The 20,477-nt window shown below is 44.3% G+C and overlaps 1 protein-coding gene across 6 annotated transcripts in view; it reads left to right on the plus strand.

The window, feature by feature from the left end:
• IDE (insulin degrading enzyme) overlaps positions 1 to 20,477 on the plus strand; it is a 3,524,264-nt gene that overhangs the window by 3,150,513 nt on the left and 353,274 nt on the right. For all 6 annotated transcript variants that reach the window (XM_044056694.1, XM_044056696.1, XM_044056693.1 and 3 more), the window contains one exon: positions 17,950 to 18,222. In XM_044056694.1, coding sequence (XP_043912629.1) covers positions 17,950 to 18,222 — 273 coding nt within the window. The remainder of the gene's footprint in view (positions 1 to 17,949; positions 18,223 to 20,477) is intronic.

Raw genomic sequence — 20,477 nt, forward strand, 5'->3', positions numbered from 1 at the left:
TAGACAAGCGCAGGGGGTCGCCATGGAGACCCCCTGCGCAAATACATATGCAAATTTGGTTCTCTCTCATTGGGAAAGAACACATGTCATCAACAATGAGGAATGGAGACGTCAACTACAGTTATATCTACGTTTTGTAGATGACATTTTTCTTTTGTGGGATGGGACAGAGGAAGAACTAGATGAGTTTATTAACCACTTACACTCCACTACGAAGTTTTTTAGGTTTTCCATCAACATGTCACGCAGTTCCATAGATTTCTTAGATGTATGTGTACAACAGGATACAAAAGGCTTTAGATCCAAGCTACATAAGAAAGATTGCTGGAAGAACTCACTCTTGGCATTTGACAGCATGCACCCTAGATATACATATCGCAACATAGTACAGGGGCAGGTGAGCAGGGTCTCTAGGTTATGTCTTCTAGAATCAGATTTTGAAGAGGAGACGACTAGACTTAAGGAGAACTTTAATGATAGGGGCTATAAGCAGAATTTGGTAAATGAAACTGTGGAAAGAGGTAGATCCAAGCGATTCACGGATTATAAGCCCTGGATTTTAAGAGCTTTTGAAAGGGGTGAGGTCAAAAAGAGCAATGAAGCTTTATGCAAAGTCCAGCAGGTCATGTTAAACTATAGCAGTAATACTAGTGATATCTGCAATATAGTGAGGAAGAACTGGAACATCTTGACCAGTGATAGTACACTGGGGGGCATAGTGGGACCTCAGCCCACTTTTAGGTATAGAAGGAATAAAAACTTAAAGGATCTACTATGCAAGGAACCTTCCGTGCCAAATGTTTCCTATGCTTTACCATACTCAACAGGAACGAGTAATTGTGGATTATGTAAAGCCTGTCCCTACATAAATAAAGATACTGTTTTTATACATCCCATTACCCAAAAAGTGTTTCACTTTAAAGGAAGAGCAACCTGCCGTACAACCAACATAGTATATTTAGCAGAATGCTGTCAATGCCAAGGTTTTTATGTGGGTAAGACGAATAGCATGTTCAAAGTAAGGATTCTTCAGCATCTTTCCAGTATTAGGAATAAAGATGAAAGAAATGCGTTATGTAGACATGTGATTTTGTATCCCACACATACATTTAAATTTAGGGTTATTGTAAATGTTAAACCCAGCACTGGGGGGGGGGTGATATTGTGCTTCAAACAGAAACTGTAGAAACAAAATGGATTGCTAGCTTAATGGCAAACAGGAAGCCAGGTTTAAATGATTACATACCAATTAAGCCTATTTTGAAAAATAGGCGTGTCTTTCACTGAATGTGCTTGCTATTTCTGAATGTGATTGGCTTTTATATGTATATAAGTGAACCATCTCATTCATTTTATTTATCTGAAGAAGGGTCATCCCGAAAGCGCTTATCTTGTGATTTTAAGAATAAAGAAGATTTTTTAAGCTGTCAGCAGTGTCCAACTTTGCTTCGTTTTTCTTCATTTGTGCTATCTGCTTAAGTTGGACTTTGGCGTCTTACTGGGTATTTGTTTTCTACAAGAGGATTACTGGCCTCAAACAGTTGCCCTATGCAGCACGATTGAAAAAGCTAAGACTGTTCTCTGTTGCATACCACTTTCTCAGAGGCGATCTCTGTCTAACGTACAGAGCCATGTCCAACCCAGAATTGGTGAACATGCTCCATATTAGCAAAACCAAATCTACTCGAGCTACACGCTCTAGGAATATAAACCTCAACACAACAATGACTAGAACATGCTGGAGGGATAGATTCCCTTCACAGAGACTTTCCTTACTATGGAACAGGGTCCCGATCTACATAAGACAGAGCCCCTCACTATCACTCTTCAAGAGGAACCTTGATGAGTGGATAGGTAACAGAATGTTCACACCGGGGATCACACCAACAGCACTACTAGATAGGGGGCAAGGGTGCTAGCTGCTAGTATAAGGGTCTAGGGAACTACTAAAGGGGCAGTGAATACCGCACAACATGGCTGGGCTAATATATGCCTTTGGGCAGATAGCCCAGTACCAACCTATGAACCTATAAGAAATCTAGGCTGGATTCTTCTGCTGTTCAGCCTCTGCCAGACATCTCTCCTGAGGTGAGTGAAAGCCCAGAGGTTCACCTGGCTCCATTGCTGTATTTTTCAGCCACTACTGTTTAGAGGCTGCCAGGGATCCAACCTTAGGCACGTCCATGGAGGCCTTGCAGACGTCTGCACTGGATGTTCAGGAGGAACCGCAGCTTATTATTTCAGAGGGGCCAAGGGGTGTTCCTCAAATTTTGGTCAGACAAGACGTCCCTACTACAATTATTGAATGCTGTCCAAAGTTGGAGCCTTCTGCATTTTATAAGGGGGATGTCCCCTTAAAGAAAAATCAGAAAACTAAACATATTGCTCCAGCTCCTAAGGACCCCCAGAATGACTGGCACTGGCAACATTTCTTTTGGGGTTATTTAATGCTTTTAAGGCTTTAAAACCTTCTCAGGGAATTTCTGTTCCAGCTCCTCCTTGGTCCTCTACTCCCCTTAAAAGACCAAGGGAACAGGATTCCTCTGAGGAGGAGACTGATTCAGACGAGGAGTCCCTTGCTTACTCCTCTCAGATTCCTTCTCCTGTGGATTGTGGGTCTGAGGAAGAGGACTTGAAATTTTATTTGGGGACACAATCTCAAGAATGATGGAGTTTTTTAAATGGAATTGTGCTCAGGTTTCTGAAGTATAGAAAAGGTAATATGAGCTTCTGCAGATGGACTCTCCCAGAACTTCTGCTGTCCCTCCTGTTTTGGCTGCCTTTTCTAATGTTTCTAAGGCTCCCGACTCCCAGCCTCCTGCCCCCAAGAAACCTGATAGGTTTTGTAGGGTGCCTGAGGACCGTGCATTTCTTCACAAGTACCCTTCTGCTGACCCCTAAGTGGTGTCTGTGGCTTCTGACAAGCCATCCCAGTTACTATCTTCTCCTAAACTACTGCCTTCTGATAGATAGCAGAGCCATTGAAAGGTTACGGAAGAAAGTTTATACCCTTGCTACGTTAGCTTGTAGGGCTGTCAATTATCTGACCATATGTACAGGTACATGTTGGCTGTTCTTTCCCAGACCTGACAATTTCTGATCTTCCTGATTCTGAAGGAAAGACTTCTGCTCTTTCCTTGTTAGGGACTTCCACTCAGGTGGCTCATCAATCTATTATGTGTAGTTAAGATGTGGAAGATGCTTCCTTTAGGGCTTCTGCTTTTGGGTTTGTGATGAGTAGTTATTATTGGCTTCAGCTTTAACCTTTGCCTGATGATATTAAGACTAAGTTGATGGATGCTTCTTTGGATAATAAACACTTGTTTGGCGAAGTTGCTAGTGCTTTCTTTAAGCCTCTTCAGGATAGGGGCAAGGCCTTACAGGAACTTAAACATGTTTTTTGTTTCTCCTGTACCTCAGTTTCAGAGAAATTACCCTAGTAAGCCAGCCTCTTTTTTGTAAGCACTCTTTCCCTCCCCCAAGGGCAAGACAGGTGGGAAGCAGACTCCTCCTGGTAAAGCTACTCAGTCTTTTGTCATCCATAAGTCTTTTTCCTGATAAACTAGGTGCTGTATGACTGTCCTATTCTTCTCAGCCACATTCCTCTTTCTTTTTGCCTATCCCTCTCTCTCCCTATTTGGTTAAAGATCACCAAGGACATGGGTTCTGTCTCTCTGCCAAGGGTATTTCATGGTCTGGGAGTTTCTTCCCCGTTTTATGGTAATTCTTCAGCCGCCTCAGGAGCAGGAAAGAGGGTACCTGGAGACCAATTTAAGACCTCTCTCATCTAAATACATTTCTGAATGTTACCGCTTTTCGAATGTTGTCCCTTCAGACTTTGTTCCCTCTTTTGCTTATATGATATCTCTGAATCTCAAGGATGCTTATCCTCATATCCCAATTCATCCCCTTTTCAGGAAGTATTTGTTTCCTTGTTGCTTCCTGGCATTTTCAGATGTTCATCATGTTACACTGCTGCAGTCATTACACTTGGGTTATCCTGCCGTCAGGCGGTTCCCCAGTCGGCCTGAGTTCCAAAGTCTTGGTCTGGCGTTGGTTGCTATCACCTCCTCCCTGACGTCAGTGTGACAGGGGTATATAAGATGCAGCCGATGCCATTTTCCCCAGTCTTTCTTGCCGCGCGGTGCCCGAAGCAAAAGCAGTTTGCAAGTGCCGGTCGGCAATCTCATGAGATTTTCATTCCGAATCCAGAACCGAAGTCTTCTACAAAGCTAAGTACCCCGTTGGGGAAACTTTTTCTTGCCTCAAACCAATGTCAGTAAAAGTTAATAACTGTATTTCTTGTGGGAAGCAAATACCTCATAAGGATTTCCATTCCTATTGTATCCCATGCCTAGGCCCTGACCTCAATGTCACTGGTTGTCGGTTTTGTGCTAGGTTTAACAGGTGCGCTATTAAACGTCGGTTTGATTTTGCCCAACATTATTTTGGTAGAAAATTCAATTATGCCATGCCGTCGGAACTTCCGACGACCGGAATACACAAAAAGCGCAAAGACAAGGATAGGCATCCGAGGCCCAAATCTGACGACGAAGCCTCTTCTAGGCAAGTCGCCGGTTCTCCGGTTTTCAGTGAGGTGCCTTCGCAGCCCCTGACGACCGCTTCTGTAGAACCTCAAGCCGCCTCTGACTCCCACGTGAAGATGGCTGGGCCTTCGGATGCACAAGTTCTTCAGCCTACCGAGACTAACCTTTGAGGGATCCGGAGTAGCTGAGCAGCCCACAGCTACAGAGGGTGTCTTTAGACCTACTCAGCTGAGCATTAAACCCTCAGCTAAGTCTAAGCCTTCTTTAAAGTCAAAGAAACAAATACAGCATACTCCAGGACAGGCCTCCATGCCTAAGAAACAAATGCTCAAAATGGCCGAAGACCTAATCACTCTGATCAGGGGGGTCCCATCCCCCTCCTGATAAAAGGCCTAGACAGGATGCAGACTATGACTCATCCAACCAGGTGTCCATCTCGTCTCATTCATCCAAAGACCTAGGATACTCTCTACCCCCTTATGAGAATTCTGATGCTGAGGAATCAATTCCATCAGCCTCACCGCCTGAGGACTACTCCTTTGGGGAAACCCTACATTCCATGAGGGAGCATTTCCACTGGGAAGGCCAGGATTATTCAGAATCCAAGAAAAGGCTCAGAGACTTCCTTTTATTACCTCAACACAGACCCCTTGCTATTCCGCCAGTGTTAGATATTGTGGATGATGTGTATATTGAATCCAACTTAAATCCTGATTCCTTACTTCCAGCCCCTGTTAAACCTGACAGATATACAGAGTCCCTGACTCACATAAATTTCTGTATAAAAGCCCTGTAGCTGACCCTGAAACTATTTCTCAGGGACCCAAAGGAGTTAAGGCCTCATCAGCCAAGAATCTAGTTCTCTCTGACAGAGATTCCAGAGCATTAGACAGATGGAGAAAGAAGGTATATACGTCTGCAACTTTAGCAATGAGAGCCTTAAATTGCCAGTTTCACATGCTAAAGTATCAGCAATTTTTACTGTCTCAGTTAAAACAAACAATGCTTTCAGAATCAGATCCTCCTAATTTTAAAGAAATGCAGGATTTATTGCATGCAGCTGAACAAGTGGGAAAGCATACTTTGCAGTGTGGTTAAAAGAACATACGTTACCAGATCATGTTAAAGCAAAATTATTGGATGCACCTTTGCAGCAGGATGTGCTATTTGGAGTTAAGGCAGAAGAGGTATTAAAGAAAATGGAGGATAAGGCAAAATCTATGCAAACGGTGAAGGATTTCTTACAGGTTCAGCCTCCTAGATTTAGCAGAAACTTGGACAACTAAGAATTGGTCCTTTCCAATTACAGACAGACCTCAAAGGGGTAGATACAGACGTCCAAGAGGTAGAGGTCAAACACAAGGTACTTGCAGGCCTCGACAATGGGTTGCATCAGGCCAGAAGGAAGGGGAAGACAGGCCCCAACCATATAAAAAACAGCTCCAATGACTTCCCACTACAGCTGCCAAACAAATCCTTCTTGGCAGCCCCCTTGGGAGGAAAACTGGCTCTCTTCTACCACAACTGGCAAATGATCACCAAAGACAAATGGGTTCTCAACATTGTATTTAATGTTACAGGTTCCACTTTCACACTCTGCCAAGGTTAAAAGGAATGCCAAACCTGCCACCTAATCAATGGGCAGAGGCTCAAAAACAAATTACAGCACTCATGGATATGAGAGCTATTCAAAAGGTACCATCACAGGAGCAAGGACAAGGATTTTACTGTAGACTCTTTCTGGTACCCAGAAAGGACAAAGCCTGGAGGCCCATTCTGGATCTTTCATTTCTAAACACTGGATGTTCCGAAATTCAAAATGTTGACATTACAGCAGCTTCTTCCCATGCTGGGCAAGAAAGCTTGGCTCGTGACTTTGGACCTCAAAGAGGCATACCTGCATGTCCCTGTCAGACAAAACTGCAGAAGATACCTCAGATTCATAGCGGGTTCAATGCACTACCAATTCTCTGCACTGCCCTTTGGCTTATCTACTGCGGCCATGGTCTTCACAAAGTGCCTGGCACCAGTAATTGTATTTTGCAGACAGAAAGGAATTCAAATTTATCCATACCTGGACGACTGCCTGATTCAAGCAGAGAGCAAGGACATTCTTCTAAAGCATCTGGCGTTTGTAAAAAAAGTTATTAAGTTGGCTGGGGTACACAGTAAATGAAAATACATCAAAACTAGTGCCCTCACAAGAGATTATATTCCTGGGTGCCAGCTTGAACACAACGGCCCAGATGGCTTATCTCACGCCATACAAACAAGGACAACTGACTCAATGCTTTCAATTGATGGCAACAAAGACCCAACTCCATGCAAGAAAAATTCTGCAGGCCTTGGGTTACATGGCATCTTGCATACTACTAATTCCATATGCCAGACTGCATATGAGGAAACTACAATGGTACCTAAAGAATGTATGGTCTCAACACTGTCAAAGTTTGGAAACAGTTATACCACTAATCCCTTGCCTTCAACAGGAGTTTCAGTGGTGGGCTCAAGCTTGTCACCTCAACAAGGGACAGCCTTTTGCACAACCTACAGCCAGGCAAACACTGACAACAGATGCATCGGATTACACCTGGGGAGCACACATGGCAGGCAAATGTATTCAGGGCACGTGGCCTGCAGAACAAAGACATCTTCACATCAATCAAAAAGAGATGCTAGCTGTACAAAATGTGCTTATAGCTTTCAAGGACCTGCTGCATCCAGGACATCTACTACTAAAGACAGACAACACCACATTTATGTGGTACATAAACAAGCAAGGGGGCACTCACTCCTACCCCCTATGCAGACAAGCTATGACCTTGTGGGACACAGCTATAAACCTTCAAGTTCATCTGCAAGCACAATTCCTGCCAGGAGACAAAAATACACTGGCAGACGACTTAAGCAGAAACATCATGGATCCCCACGAATGGGAGTTGAATCCACAAATATTCAGAATGATAACACAGAAATGGTGGAGCCCAGACATAGATCTGTTTGCATCCCCAATAAACTGCCAGCTACCAAAATTCTGCACAAGGAGTTACCATCCACAAGCATGGAAAGTGGATGCCTTCTCATTCAGCTGGGAGAACCTACAAGTATACGCTTTCCCACCACTACCTCTCCTGCCAAAGGTACTCATAAAAGCCAGGCAGGAAGAGCCAAAGATGATCCTGATTGCAGCAGACTGGCCACGCCAGCACTGGTACATAGTCTTAAGGAGTTTAGCACAAGAACCACCCTGGATTTTGCCTCAAATCCCACATCTGCTGACTCAGCACAACAAACAAATACTGCACAGCCAGCTAAAGACCTTAAACCTAGCCGCATGGAAGATTCCTTAGTCAAGCAAGCAATGCCTCTCTCCAAAGCTGTTATGGATGTCATTCTGGAGGCCAGATGACCTAGTACCAGGAAAGCCTATTCGGATAAATGGAAGAGATTCTGTGCCTGGAACCAAGCTTACAGCCCTGACCCTCTTGTCCCAAACATTCCTCAGATTCTACAATACTTAACTGAGATGCTGGACAAAGGACTCTCCTTCTCATCCATCAAGATCCATGCTTCTGCCATCTCTACTCATTACAACACGGATCCACCAATTTTCTCTAATCTTCTGTTAAAACAGTACCTCAGAGGGGCTAAAAACATAAGACCGCCCCGTAGAGCACCTACTCCAACTTGGGACCTCAACTTTGTTTTGGAGAAGCTAACTTTACCTCCATTTGAGCCAGCCAACACAACAGAATTAAAATATATCTCTTGGAAAACTGCTCTGCTCCTGGCAATAACATCAGCACGAAGAGTTTCAGAATTACAGGCACTAATGGCAGTGGAACCTTTCCTCATTTTCCACCAGGATAGGGTGTCTTTAAGAAATGGTGGTGCTGCGGTAGCCTTGTTGTCTCACAGTTAGATGTTGCCCATTCGATTCTCAGTTAGAGCAGCTTCTGTGTAGCGACATGCGTGAATGGGGCGTTCCTTCGTTGAAGGTTGTGTGTTAGGCCCGGCAAGCTAGTATGTAAAAATCTACTGCCAATCATTAGCGGACCGGAGTTCCGCTGTGGCGACCCCTAACTGGGAAAAGCCGAAAGACACAAACAAACAGGGTGTCTTTAAGAACTAACCCTACTTTTATGCCAAAGGTGGTATCCAGTGTGGCTCTAAACCAAACTATTCACCTGCCAACTTTTTATCTTAAACCACAGAATAAATGGGAGAGACTACTGCACTCTGGACATTCACAGGCAGTTACACTTCTACTTGGACAAAACCAAAGCTTTCAGAAAATCTGAACAATTATTGGTAGCATATGCTGCAGGAGCACAGGGAAAAGCCATTTCAAAACATACTATGTCAAAATGGATAGGACATTGTATACGTTTCTGCTACACATACCATGGAAAACCTGTTCCTAGCAGCAGTAGATCTCACTCCACCAGGGCAACAGCCACTTCAACTGCCTACCTCAGGGGGGGAGTACCTACCAAGGATATTTTGGAAGCAGCAACTTGGAGTTCTGTACATACCTTTACCAAGCATTACCATCTGTCTCTATACTCTAAATCCAGAGCTGGCTTCATCACTGCAGTGCTGCAGGGCCTTATAGCCACCCTTAATGCCTTATAGAACCAGCCACCCTTCCTCAGCTTTGGGATTCTACCCAAGTGTAATGACTGCAGCAGTGTAACATGATGAACATAGTACAGTTTTGTACCTAACATAAATGTAGATGTTCGAGTGTATACACTGCTGCAGTCCAGGTTACCCTCCCTCCTTCCCCTCTTACTGGCTGGTACATGCCTATGTCTTCTACCCATACTACCTATGGGAAGTATTTGCTGGTAGCTGTAAATTGTTTTTTGCTTTTTTTATGTATGTTTTATTAGCAATTGGAATTGCCTACCTATTTAGGGGCACCTGACATCTGGGGCAAGAAAAACTGGAGAAAATGGCGTCTGCTGCATTTTATATACCCTTGTCGTACTGACGTCAGGGAGGAGGTGACAGCAACTGACGCCAGACCAAGACTTTGGAACTCAGGCCGACTGGGGAACCGCCTGACGGCAGGATAACCTAAGTGTAATGACTGCAGCAGTGTATACACTCGAACATCTACATTTATGGTAGGTACAAAACTGTACTTTCTCTGCTTTGTCTTTTACCCTTTCTACTGCCCCAAGGATATTGACCAAATGCCTCACTCCTGTGATTGCTTTTTGCAGGCTACAGGGGATCCATGTCTTCCTATTTGGGCTACCTCCTGTTTCAGGCATCCTCTCCAGAGACTTTATTGCAAAAATCTCCATTTTGCCATTTCCCTTCTGCAAAGCCTTGGGTTCACTGTAAATTTCAAAAAGTCCTTTCTGACTCCTCGGGATCATGTTTTTCTAGGGTGCAGAATCCAAACTGTGCCTATGATGGCATCCCCTGCCTCCTCCCAAGGCCCTAACTCTTGTTTCCTTTTTTTCAATCCTTTCTTCCTCTGGCTTCACTAACAGCCATGGAATTTCTGAGAGTTTTGGGGTTCATGACCTCTACTCTTCTTGTACTCCCTCTAGCCAAACTCCACAAGAGAAAATTTCAGTGATTTCTGAAGTCAGTTTGGTTTCAAAGTGCTGTTCCCCTTGAATATGAAGTTCCTCTTCTTCCTCGTCTCAAAAAGGAACTTGACTGGTGGATTCAACAGTTGACTCTCAATCTAGGGCTCTCTCTTCATCCACCTGTTCCCTTCCAGGAACTGTTTACAGATGGTTCAAATGTGGGATGGGGAGCAGCATTTGGCTTCCAAAAGGCGCATGGGGTCTGGGCACCTCATCAACAGGAAGAACACATCAGTGTCAAAGAAATGAGAGCTCTTCTACTGGCTCTAAAGGTTTTGCATCCTCTCTTCTGTCCAGGACTTCTCAAGTTGTTTACAGATACCATAGTGATGTGATATGTAAACAGATAGGGGCAGTTGGCACTCGCAGTCTAGGAACTTGCTATTGGGTATCACCTGACTCTTCAGGCAGTTCATATTCCCTCAGGTTAAAACTTTGTGGCATATTCTTTGAACAGGTCCATAAATCAATCCCATGAATGGATGCTTCACAGGGATGTGTTTAAGAACATTGCCCTCCAATGGGGTACTCTTCAAGTAGATCTTTTTGCCTCCCCTCCAAACAGACATTTTCCTCTATTTTGTCCCAGAGTCGGAGATCCTCTGATTTGGAAGGTGGGGACTCCCTGTTTTTTTTTCTTGGAAGGGGATGTTTATTTATGCCTTCCCTCCCCTTCCTCTCATTCTAAAAGCCCTGTTCAAAATTCAACAGGATGCTCCCAAAATCTTGCTAGTGACTCCATTTTGGCCTATATGTGAAAAAGAATGTGTATGCTATAAGTAAGCATTAACTTTTAGCATTAAATAAACGTACACTTGTTAATTCTGTCTAAATAAACTAAATTGTGCATTGTTATATTTAATATGTTAAAGTGCTAAGGCTGCTGGGGAGGCAGCTACTTGTATAACTTATTCACTCCCACAATTTCAAACTTCATTTCTTGCTTTTTATTTTCACTGAACTACTTATCAGTATCTCTTTAAGTGTTACTTCATGCCTTACAAATTTTATTCAGAACAAACTCTTCAAAGCTGTCATGATTAATTGTCTGCACCTTTAGGTTGCGTGTCTTTAGATAAAAGTAGGTGCTAAGGGAAAATCCAACTTAGTTGATTGAGAACTGCAAGAACAAACTACTATTTTTCATATTGTTCACAATTTCTCTTGTTTAAGTATTTTTGCTTAAAATATTGTCTGTAGCTTAAACTGAGAACATTAATCTAAACATCCACCCCTGTTAATGCAGGTGATATTATCTTTTAATTCTATATATAATATGATAAATGAATGTTTACATTCCCTCAGCAGCCAAAGATCATAACATTATATTAACTTTAATGTGTTTCTTTCCAGCCTTTCTTGTTTTGTTAGTGTAAAGCCTGGATGCATTTCTTACTTTAGTAGTAGTTTCTTCCTTTTCTCTGCATTAGGCATGGCAGTTACTGGATAGGCAGGATTCTATGTTTATGCCAGTAAATACATCAGCATTGTAGTCTTTGACAGAAAAGCATCTGTCATGCTGCTTTTAAGCATGCAGTATTGCTGAAATGTAGATGTTATGTGATCCTATCTCGCCTACATTCTGTACTGATGGGCTCGGAGCCGATCCTCGGCTCCGACTCGGCACGCTATGCTATAGAGCGAAGCCTCTTATTGGCTGAGCTATTCTCTATCCCAGGATGCACCACCGCTAATCCCCCTGATCTCGTTTGCCGCTTACAAGCTAGGACGTGGTCTCAAACTTGGCTGAGCTAAATGCTGTTTTTTTCTTAAAGTTTCCTGTCAGGAAATTCTCTATTTTTACCCAAAAGCTGTTTTAACAGCTATCGTTGTGTATGGTGTGTTTTTTGGTATAATTTTGTGGTAAATTTGTGTGTTTGATTAGGGAAAGGTTTCCGTTTAAGTTAAAGGGGCCTTCCCCTATTCCTTAGCAAGTTTTCTCTTTTTTAAGGAGGTCAAGTACCTGTTTAAGTTAGAGGGTTCTTGGCCCTCCTTTTTGGTGTTTGTGATATTTGTATTGTACTGGTTAATTTTGATCTATTTTTAAAAAAAAAAAAAAAAAAAAAAAAAGGTTTTATTGTTATTAAAATCTTACTTTTTGACATAGTGTTTTCCTACTGTTTAGTGAGTGGTTTACAGGCATTATGTCCAAAGAACATAGACCCTCAGGATTCAAGAAGTGCACGAGGTGCAATTATAAAATGTCCATAACCGATGATCACTCCTCGTGCGTGTACTGTTTAGGCGCCAAGCACCTAGAGGAGTCTTGCAGCGTGTGTCACGCTTTTTCCTCCAGGGTCCTCCAAGAGAGGAAGAATAAATTAATCTTGAAAGGGCTTATCAAACCCTCCTTTGAGGAGGCCTTATCTTCCTCTTCATCTCCAGCTAAGAAAAAGAAAGCGTCGGCTCCGACCAGCCCGTCGGAACCGACAAGTAAGAAATCTAGGAAGGCTTCTCCATCGGCTCCACGGACTTCGGAGCCGAGGGCGGAACGGTCTGCCTCGATGCCTCCAGTCTTGACTCCTCTGGTTTCGAAGCCAATGACTGGGGCTTCGAGAGGCGGGTCACCTTCATCGGCTCCACTGATTTTGGAGCCGATGAGGGTTGCCGGCTCAGACACTTCCCCCTCCGCGCCGAAGCCTCCCTCGGCACCGAGGGAAATTGTTTTGGAATCTCCCTCGGCACCAATACTGGTCGAGTCGATTCGGAGCCGGTCCCCCAGTCTTTCGGAGCCGATGGAGAAGTCGGTTCGGGCCCGATCGGTTTCTTCTCGATCTTCCAAGATGTTGGACAGGACATCGACAGGGTGCTCCTAAGACTATTTCAGTCTCCTGTATTCCAGAAATCAGTTTTGGCTCCAGCCCATTCGGCTTCGGAGCCGATGGCCCACCCTGTAGTTCTGGTACCTTCCCTACACACGGAGACTGGGTCTTTGGTAGTGCCCCTGTCCCTGGACAGCGGAGCCCCGGGGCCTGAGGTCACCCCCAGTGGGGGCTCCCCCCCTCCTGGAGGTCCCTCTGAAGCTTCTTTGGAGGAACCCCCAAGGAAAAGACTGTGCAAGAGGAAGCACGTCGACTCCCCTGATGAATCTCTCACGTCGGACACCGATCTTGATGATGATGAGGAGGGGTCCCCTAAGTCGCCCTTAGATGATGTCTCCTTCGCAGACATCTTGGAAGCCCTCAAACAACGAGGCGGCTGGCATTCCAAACCCCCCTCCGCTGACGAGTCGGTGTTCCTCAAGGCCTTTGGGGCTCAGCCCTCCGCCTCCTGGGTGTCTCCGCCCTTCGACGAGCTCCTAGATTTGATCTGTCGAAGGGCGTGGGAACATCCACACTCTGTGGAACCGGTGCCTGCTCACCCAAACAAGTTCTTGTCAGCACCCCCAGAGAAGGAGTTTTTGACCAAAGGTGTGGCTGTAGATGCCTTGGTGGTGGCATCTGCTACCCAACAAGATGTAGCAGAGGCTTCGACGTCCATCCATCCTCCTAATAAGGAGTCTAGGAGCATGGATCGGTACGGGAAGCACACCCTCAGTTCAGCGGCCTTTACCTTAAGGTCCCTGAACTATTTAGCGCACTTCACTAGATTTCAGAGGGATCTGATCAAGGAGCTTTCAGATACCCTCTTGGGTAACCTACCTGAGCAGCTGGCCCAGACGGTTGGCTCTCAGTTGGCTACACAGTCATCCATATCAAACTCGTCCATGAGGCTCATTTCATATGCAGCCGAAGGAGCGAGTAGAGCGGCGGGTATGGGTGTTGCTCTACGGAGGCAAGCCTGGCTCCGCCTGTGTCATTTTGCGGAAGCCTTTAAGTCTTCCTTTGCCGACGCTCCCTTTGATGGGTCCTCCTTGTTTGGACCCAAGGTAAAGGACACGTTGACCCGCTGCGAGCAAGAAGGTAAGACTCTGACTGCCGTAGGGGCACAATTTTCCTCTCCCTTTCGGCCTTATCCCAAGGCTAAAAGAGGAGGGAAAATGTGGTTCCGTAAGTCCCAGAAGTCTTATCCCTCGCAGCAGGACGATCCCCCTTCTAGAGGCAGAGGAGGGGGAAATTTTTCTGTAAGACGCCGTCCCAGAGGCAGCAGAGGCCCCCGCAACACTGGAGACCGCGAGTCCTTTCGTGGCTCTTTAGCCTTCCACAATCCCTGAAGGATTGCCTGACTGTGCAGCTCCGGAGCCAGTCGGGGGTCGTTTTTCGAGGCACCTAAAAGCCTGGGAGAGTATCACTCAGGACCGATGGGTGCTTCGAATCATCGCCGGAGGTTACGCCATCCCCTTTTCTCACTCCCCACTGCCGTCCAAGAGAATCCCGGACCCGCCACCCAGTCAACGGGAAATTGCAGCCTTAGAAGTCTCAAAGCTGCTTCAAAAAGGAGTCATCCAACCGGTCCCCGCAGACCAGATTGGATTAGGGACTTACTCAAGATTCTTTTTGGTGCCAAAAAGGACCAGGGACTTGAGGCCCATTTTGGATCTCAGCATCCTAAATCGATCAGTCAAAAAGTCCAAGTTCCGAATGGTCACCTTACAATCCATTCTCCCACTGCTGGAGAAAGGTGTTTGGATGTGCTCCATAGATCTCAAGGACGCCTATTACCACATACTGGTAGATCAGGCGTCCAGGAGACATTTGCGCTTTAGCCTGGGAGACAGTCACTTTCAGTTCTGCGCGCTGCCTTTTGGTCTCACCACAGCCCCCAGGGTGTTCACCAAATGTTTGGCAGTCGTGACTGCTCACCTGAGGAGTCTAGGATTCCAGGTGTTTCCGTCTCTGGACGACTGGCTCCTAACTGCCACCTCCAGGCGTCTACTGTTGCAAAACCTTCAAGCCACAATATCACTAGGCACTTCCCTTGGAATCACCTTCAATTGGCCAAAGTCTGTGTTGCTGCCATCTCAGCGCATAAGGTTCATCGGAGTAGAGATAGACTCGAACCTAATGCGGGTCTATCTTCCTACAGAAAGGATATGAACTATACAGGCTCAAGTCCGAGCCTTGATTCTCAGATCCAAAGCTCCAGCCAGGATGGTCCTGCAGCTATTGGGCTCTATGTCGGCCACTGTTCCTCTAGTCCCCTTAGCAAGATTGCACATGAGAATTCTCCAGTGGCTCCTTTCCACACAGTGGTCCTTTCAGGATCTCCCTCTGTCACCTCATCCGGATCACAGAAACTTGCAAACGGGACCTTCGCTGGTGGCTGGTGCCCTCCAATCTGGATCAGGGACGACCCTTTGTTCCACCTCCTCCTGTGGCCACTTTGACTACGGACGCCTCCCAGATGGGGTGGGGGGGCATTCCCTGGGCAGGTCATTCCAAGGCAAATGGCATTCGGAAGAGAGCCTCCTTCATATCAACATTTTAGAAATGAGGGCGGTGTTTCTGTCCCTACAAGACCTTCACGATTACCTCCCTCAGGGCGTAATTGCCGTTCACTCCAACAACATGTCAGTAGTCTGGTACCTCAACAAGCAGGGAGGGACCAGATCCTACCCCCTTTGAAGAGAGGCCATGAGAGTTTGGGAATGGGCAGTGACGACCAAACGTTTTCTAGTGGCGACTCATATCCCTGGCAAGTCCAACGTGATAGCCGACAGGCTAAGCAGAACAATTCTCTCTCCTCACGAGTGGTCTCTGAACGATGCAGTGACAACTCAGATCTTCAGCAGATGGGGAACTCCTTGTTGCGACTTCTTTGCAACCCCACTGAACGCGAAGTGCAAGAACTTCTTCTCTCTCACTCCAGCTCCGGGGGAGAGTCCTATGGACGCATTAGCCCATCCTTGGCCCAACGGCTTGCTATACGCCTTCCCCCCAGTTCCCCTTCTTCCCAGAGTGATCCAAAAGGCGTCTCACTTGGGGAGCAAAATGATTTTGGTTGCTCCTTACTGGCCTCGCCAGGTATGGTTTCCCTATCTTCGGAGACATGCACTGGACGGTCCATGGTTCCTGGATCAGATCCCAGACCTATTAATTCATCAGTCGGGACAACTCCATCAGTCCCTTCACACTTTGAAGTTAACAGCTTGGCTCCTCCTCTTCCGACTATAGTCAGGAATCATTCCTTAGACCCGGAAGTCATTCATATCTTATCCTCGGCCCACAAGTCTGCCACTAAGAAATTGTATACTAGCAAATGGAAGAGATTTGCTATTTGGGCTCAACTCCGGGGTCTGGATCCCATCACTGTTCCGGTATCGGAAGTCCTGAAGTTTTTGACGTCCCTATTTAATCAAGGTTCTTCAGTCTCTACCATCAAGGTCCAATTGGCAGCTATTTCCAATTTCCATGAATCTACAAATCCACCTTTAATGAGCAACAGATTGTGTAAAACCTTCATGAAAGGTGCTCTGCTTTTACGACCCCCGATTTCTCATCCTGCTCCTCCGTGGGATCTCGAGGTGGTATTACGTGCCTTAACCTCCTCCCCCTTCGAGCCGGCAGCAACATGTGATTTGAAATTTCTTTCTTGGAAAACCACCTTTCTGGTCGCTATCACTTCTGCCAGAAGAGTTTCAGAAATTCAAGCTCTGTCTGTAAAACCACCGTATCTAGTTTTTCACAAAGACAGAGTATCCCTCAGGCCTGATCCATCTTTTGTCCCTAAAGTTTGTTCCAGTTTTTGCCTGCAACAGTCACTAGAACTTCCAGTTTTCTTTCCAAAGTACTCAAACAAAGCGGAATACATCTTCCACACATTGGATGTTCATAGGCAATTGCGTTTTTATTTAGACAGGACCCAACAAACACGGAAAACATATCAATTGTTTGTGTCCTTTTCGGATAGTAAATTGGGCAAATCCATTACAAAGGTCACTATTGCCAAATGGATCAGGGACTATATTAGTCAAGCGTATTCCTCTTCTAATAAAGAGCTTACAACCGCTATCAAAGCTCACTCTACTAGAGCTATGGCTACTTCAATAGCATTCCATTCTAAGCTTGCCATTAGTGACATTTGTGCTGCGGCTACGTGGTCTTCCCCGCACACTTTCATTTCCCACTACAAATTGGATGTGGCATCTCGGGGGCGAGCTTCACTTGGTTCCACAGTGCTCAGGAGTGTTTTCCAGTGAGCCACCCAGGGTTTAGGTGCTAGGGACGCTGTCCCATCAGTACAGAATGTAGGCGAGATAGGATCACATAACATCTTTTAGTTATGTACTTACCATAACTTTAGATGTTTGGGAATCCATCTCGCCTACATTCCTAATACCCACCCTCCTTCCCCCTGCCTTGGAGATCAGACGGTCCGAATTCTATTGTTTCATCTTGAAACATCTGGCAATGTTATATAAACAGTTATGTATGTGTGCATGAATGCGGACAAACAAGATCTGGGGGATTAGCGGTGGTGCATCCTGGGATAGAGAATAGCTCAGCCAGTAAGAGGCTTCGCTCTATAGCATAGCGTGCCGAGTCGGAGCCGAGGATCGGCTCCGAGCCCATCAGTACAGAATGTAGGCGAGATGGATCCCAAACATCTAAAGTTATGGTAAGTACATAACTAAAAGTTTTCAACTTAACATTTTCAAATATCAGGATTTGTGGTAAGTATTACTGTTGCATTCCGTTTTCCACAGAGGTAGCACATTGCTGTAATCACAGGCTATATAACCAGCAGCACAACAGAAGTCTTAAATATCATCATAAATTAAATATTTTTTAGAAACTTTAAAGTTTTGCAAAGCTGTCTTCATTGTTTTGAGTCTTCAATTAGTGGAAGATCTTTTCTCAGTTACATAAAACTAAGCAAGAATTAGGATTTGAAATTTTCCTTAATGTTTGCAGGATATATCGTGTTTAGTGGTCCCCGAAGAGCTAATGGTGTACAAGGATTAAGATTTATTATTCAATCCGAGAAGCCCCCTCATTATTTGGAGAGTAGAGTTGAAGCTTTCTTGAAAATGATGGGAAAAAACATAGAAGACATGTCAGATGATGCATTTCAAAAACATATCCAAGCTTTAGCAGTTCGTCGGTTGGACAAGCCAAAGAAGTTATCTGCTGAATGTGCAAAGTACTGGGGCGAGATAATTTCACAACAGTACAACTTTGATAGAGGTAAAGTAACTTGCATCCTTTTTCTTTTAATGACCACTGTTGCTCATGATCACTAATGTATCATAAGAATGGTGAAACCTGCTGTTAATGCAAAGGAATATGTAGTTTTCTTTTTATTGTGTAATTTTAAACCGGGATAGTAATCTTGCTTATGTGCTCAAATATAGTTTGGTTTTCTGTGAGAAACAATTTAAACATGAGGTTATTCGTGAGATAATATCTAACAATTACATCTAGAGGAAATTCAAAATGTGACTAAGTTTTGAAGTAAGAAAATGCTATGAGCTTCTAAACATTATTTGATCTTTAGCATTTCCATTCTGTTTATATCTGAAATTTGATAGTATCTTCCATTTTGCGGATAAAGGTTTTCCATTATTGTTAATTTAGCATTTATTTTCCAAATTCTGGCCAAAATGTATAAACGTTTTGAAAAACACAGTGGATACCCTAGTATCATCAGAGAGATTTAACTTACTTTTCCCAAATGTCTTCTTTGCTAGCATCTAGGCAGTGTAAGTACTAGCCAGAAACTGGTAAGTTTTACTGCCTTTAATAATTCCACAATTTTCACAGTGTGCGGGCTCTGCTTTACATTTCACTCTGAAACTGTCTTTTAAGCCAATAGGAAAGATATGTTGGTGCCAAAGATTCCAGTCTTTGAAAGCATGAGGTATTGATTTAATTACATTTGTTTACTTCAAAAGTGATATGTATAAAAAGTCAGAATTTCTGTTTTGCTGAGCTGTTTTTCATTAATCTTTAGCTGTAAAATCTTTTATCTACCATCTTGTTCTTCCATGATCCAGGCTAACCACTTGAAAACTGAAGGAGTGGTCAACATATAGGTATCAACAAACTCGGTATCAGCTCTTCTGTTAAAGCTGAAGCTCCTCCCCTAACTCCCACAATGCCTCTCACTTCCTTAGCTCCATGTTGTGTTTGCCACTTTAAGCATGAAGATGCATTTTCTTTATCTGGGGAGTTAAGTAGGCAATAAGTGTGATGTATTGATTAATATGATAACTTAAGCTGTTAGTAATACTAGACATCTCTCTACAATTTTTTGTACAGCTATCGACAATTTTGTTAAGCTTTCCTGTTAAGCTATTTACTTCCCTTTTATTCTGTATTTTGGCCAGACAAGCTGTAGTTGTGCTTTTTATTTGGAGTGCATCATTTGTGAGTCCTCATTTTTTTCTTACTAAACTGTTAATTTGTTTGACTGGAAAAAATAGAGAGAGGCTGAAGCTTAAAAAGTTAATAGTTGTGGGTACAAGATCCCACCGAGGGCACCCATGACATATGTGTCAGGTGCCTGGAGGCAAATCATCTTAAAAAAGATTTTGAGATTTGTAAGAACTTTGGCATTAGAATTCTGCAAGAGCAAAAACATAAACTTATATTTATTTTATTTTATTTTTATTATTTATTTCACATTTGTTTACCGGGATAGTGACTGGGTCCATTTACATCGGAGGCCCGGGGAGAAAAGCTCCACATAGTTAGCTATATGGGTTGTATCTTGCATAGGATATAACAGCCGGCCAGCTTCCAGAGCTTAAGGGCACCTTCCACTTGCCCATATCAGTGGCTTCCTGAGCAGAGCTGAATAAAATCATCAGTTTAGTACTTTTTAAGCTAGGAAAAAGTGCTTCATTGGACTGTCATGTGACATTCAGTCACTTCTTAGTAAGAAGTAGTTTTTTTCTTTTGTTAAAAAAAGATGTTAAAACTGTGTTTTTCCTGTTGTTTTCTGCTCAAAATATTTGTTAAACTACTTTTGGGATGTTAAGTACATTTTATGCTTTTCATTGTTTTTTGTTAGTTACCTGTTTTATTAAATGTTGCTGTCACTCATACCTAGGTTTTAGCTTCCATTTCATGGAACACCTTACTGGTTCCTCAGTTCTTCCTTCTTCCCACCACAAAAAGAAAAAGATTTTGATAGAGCCTTTGCTGTATAAGCAGGTTACAAGTTTGTCTCAGCCACAGATAGGTGACTGCTGTGGTCTTCTCTGGTTACTCATACCATTCGTCTTCTCCCATAGGCTCCCTCGTGTGTACTCCTTTCAGCCACCTTGGACCAGGAGTTTAGACAGATACTCTGAGGCTGTTGTAGTGCCTTTGGTAGGCAGTGGAGACCCACTCTTGCTAGTCTCAGAGGAAGGAGTTCGGAATGCATTTTTACTTGGCGGAACTGGGATGCCTGTTCCTAGGGGTGATGTGCTTAACGGGAGCTGTGCAACATCTAT

Source organism: Protopterus annectens, chromosome 14.part0 (genome assembly GCF_019279795.1).
Source record: "Protopterus annectens isolate FY-2018-M chromosome 14.part0, PAN1.0, whole genome shotgun sequence".
Classification (NCBI taxonomy): domain Eukaryota; kingdom Metazoa; phylum Chordata; order Ceratodontiformes; family Protopteridae; genus Protopterus; species Protopterus annectens.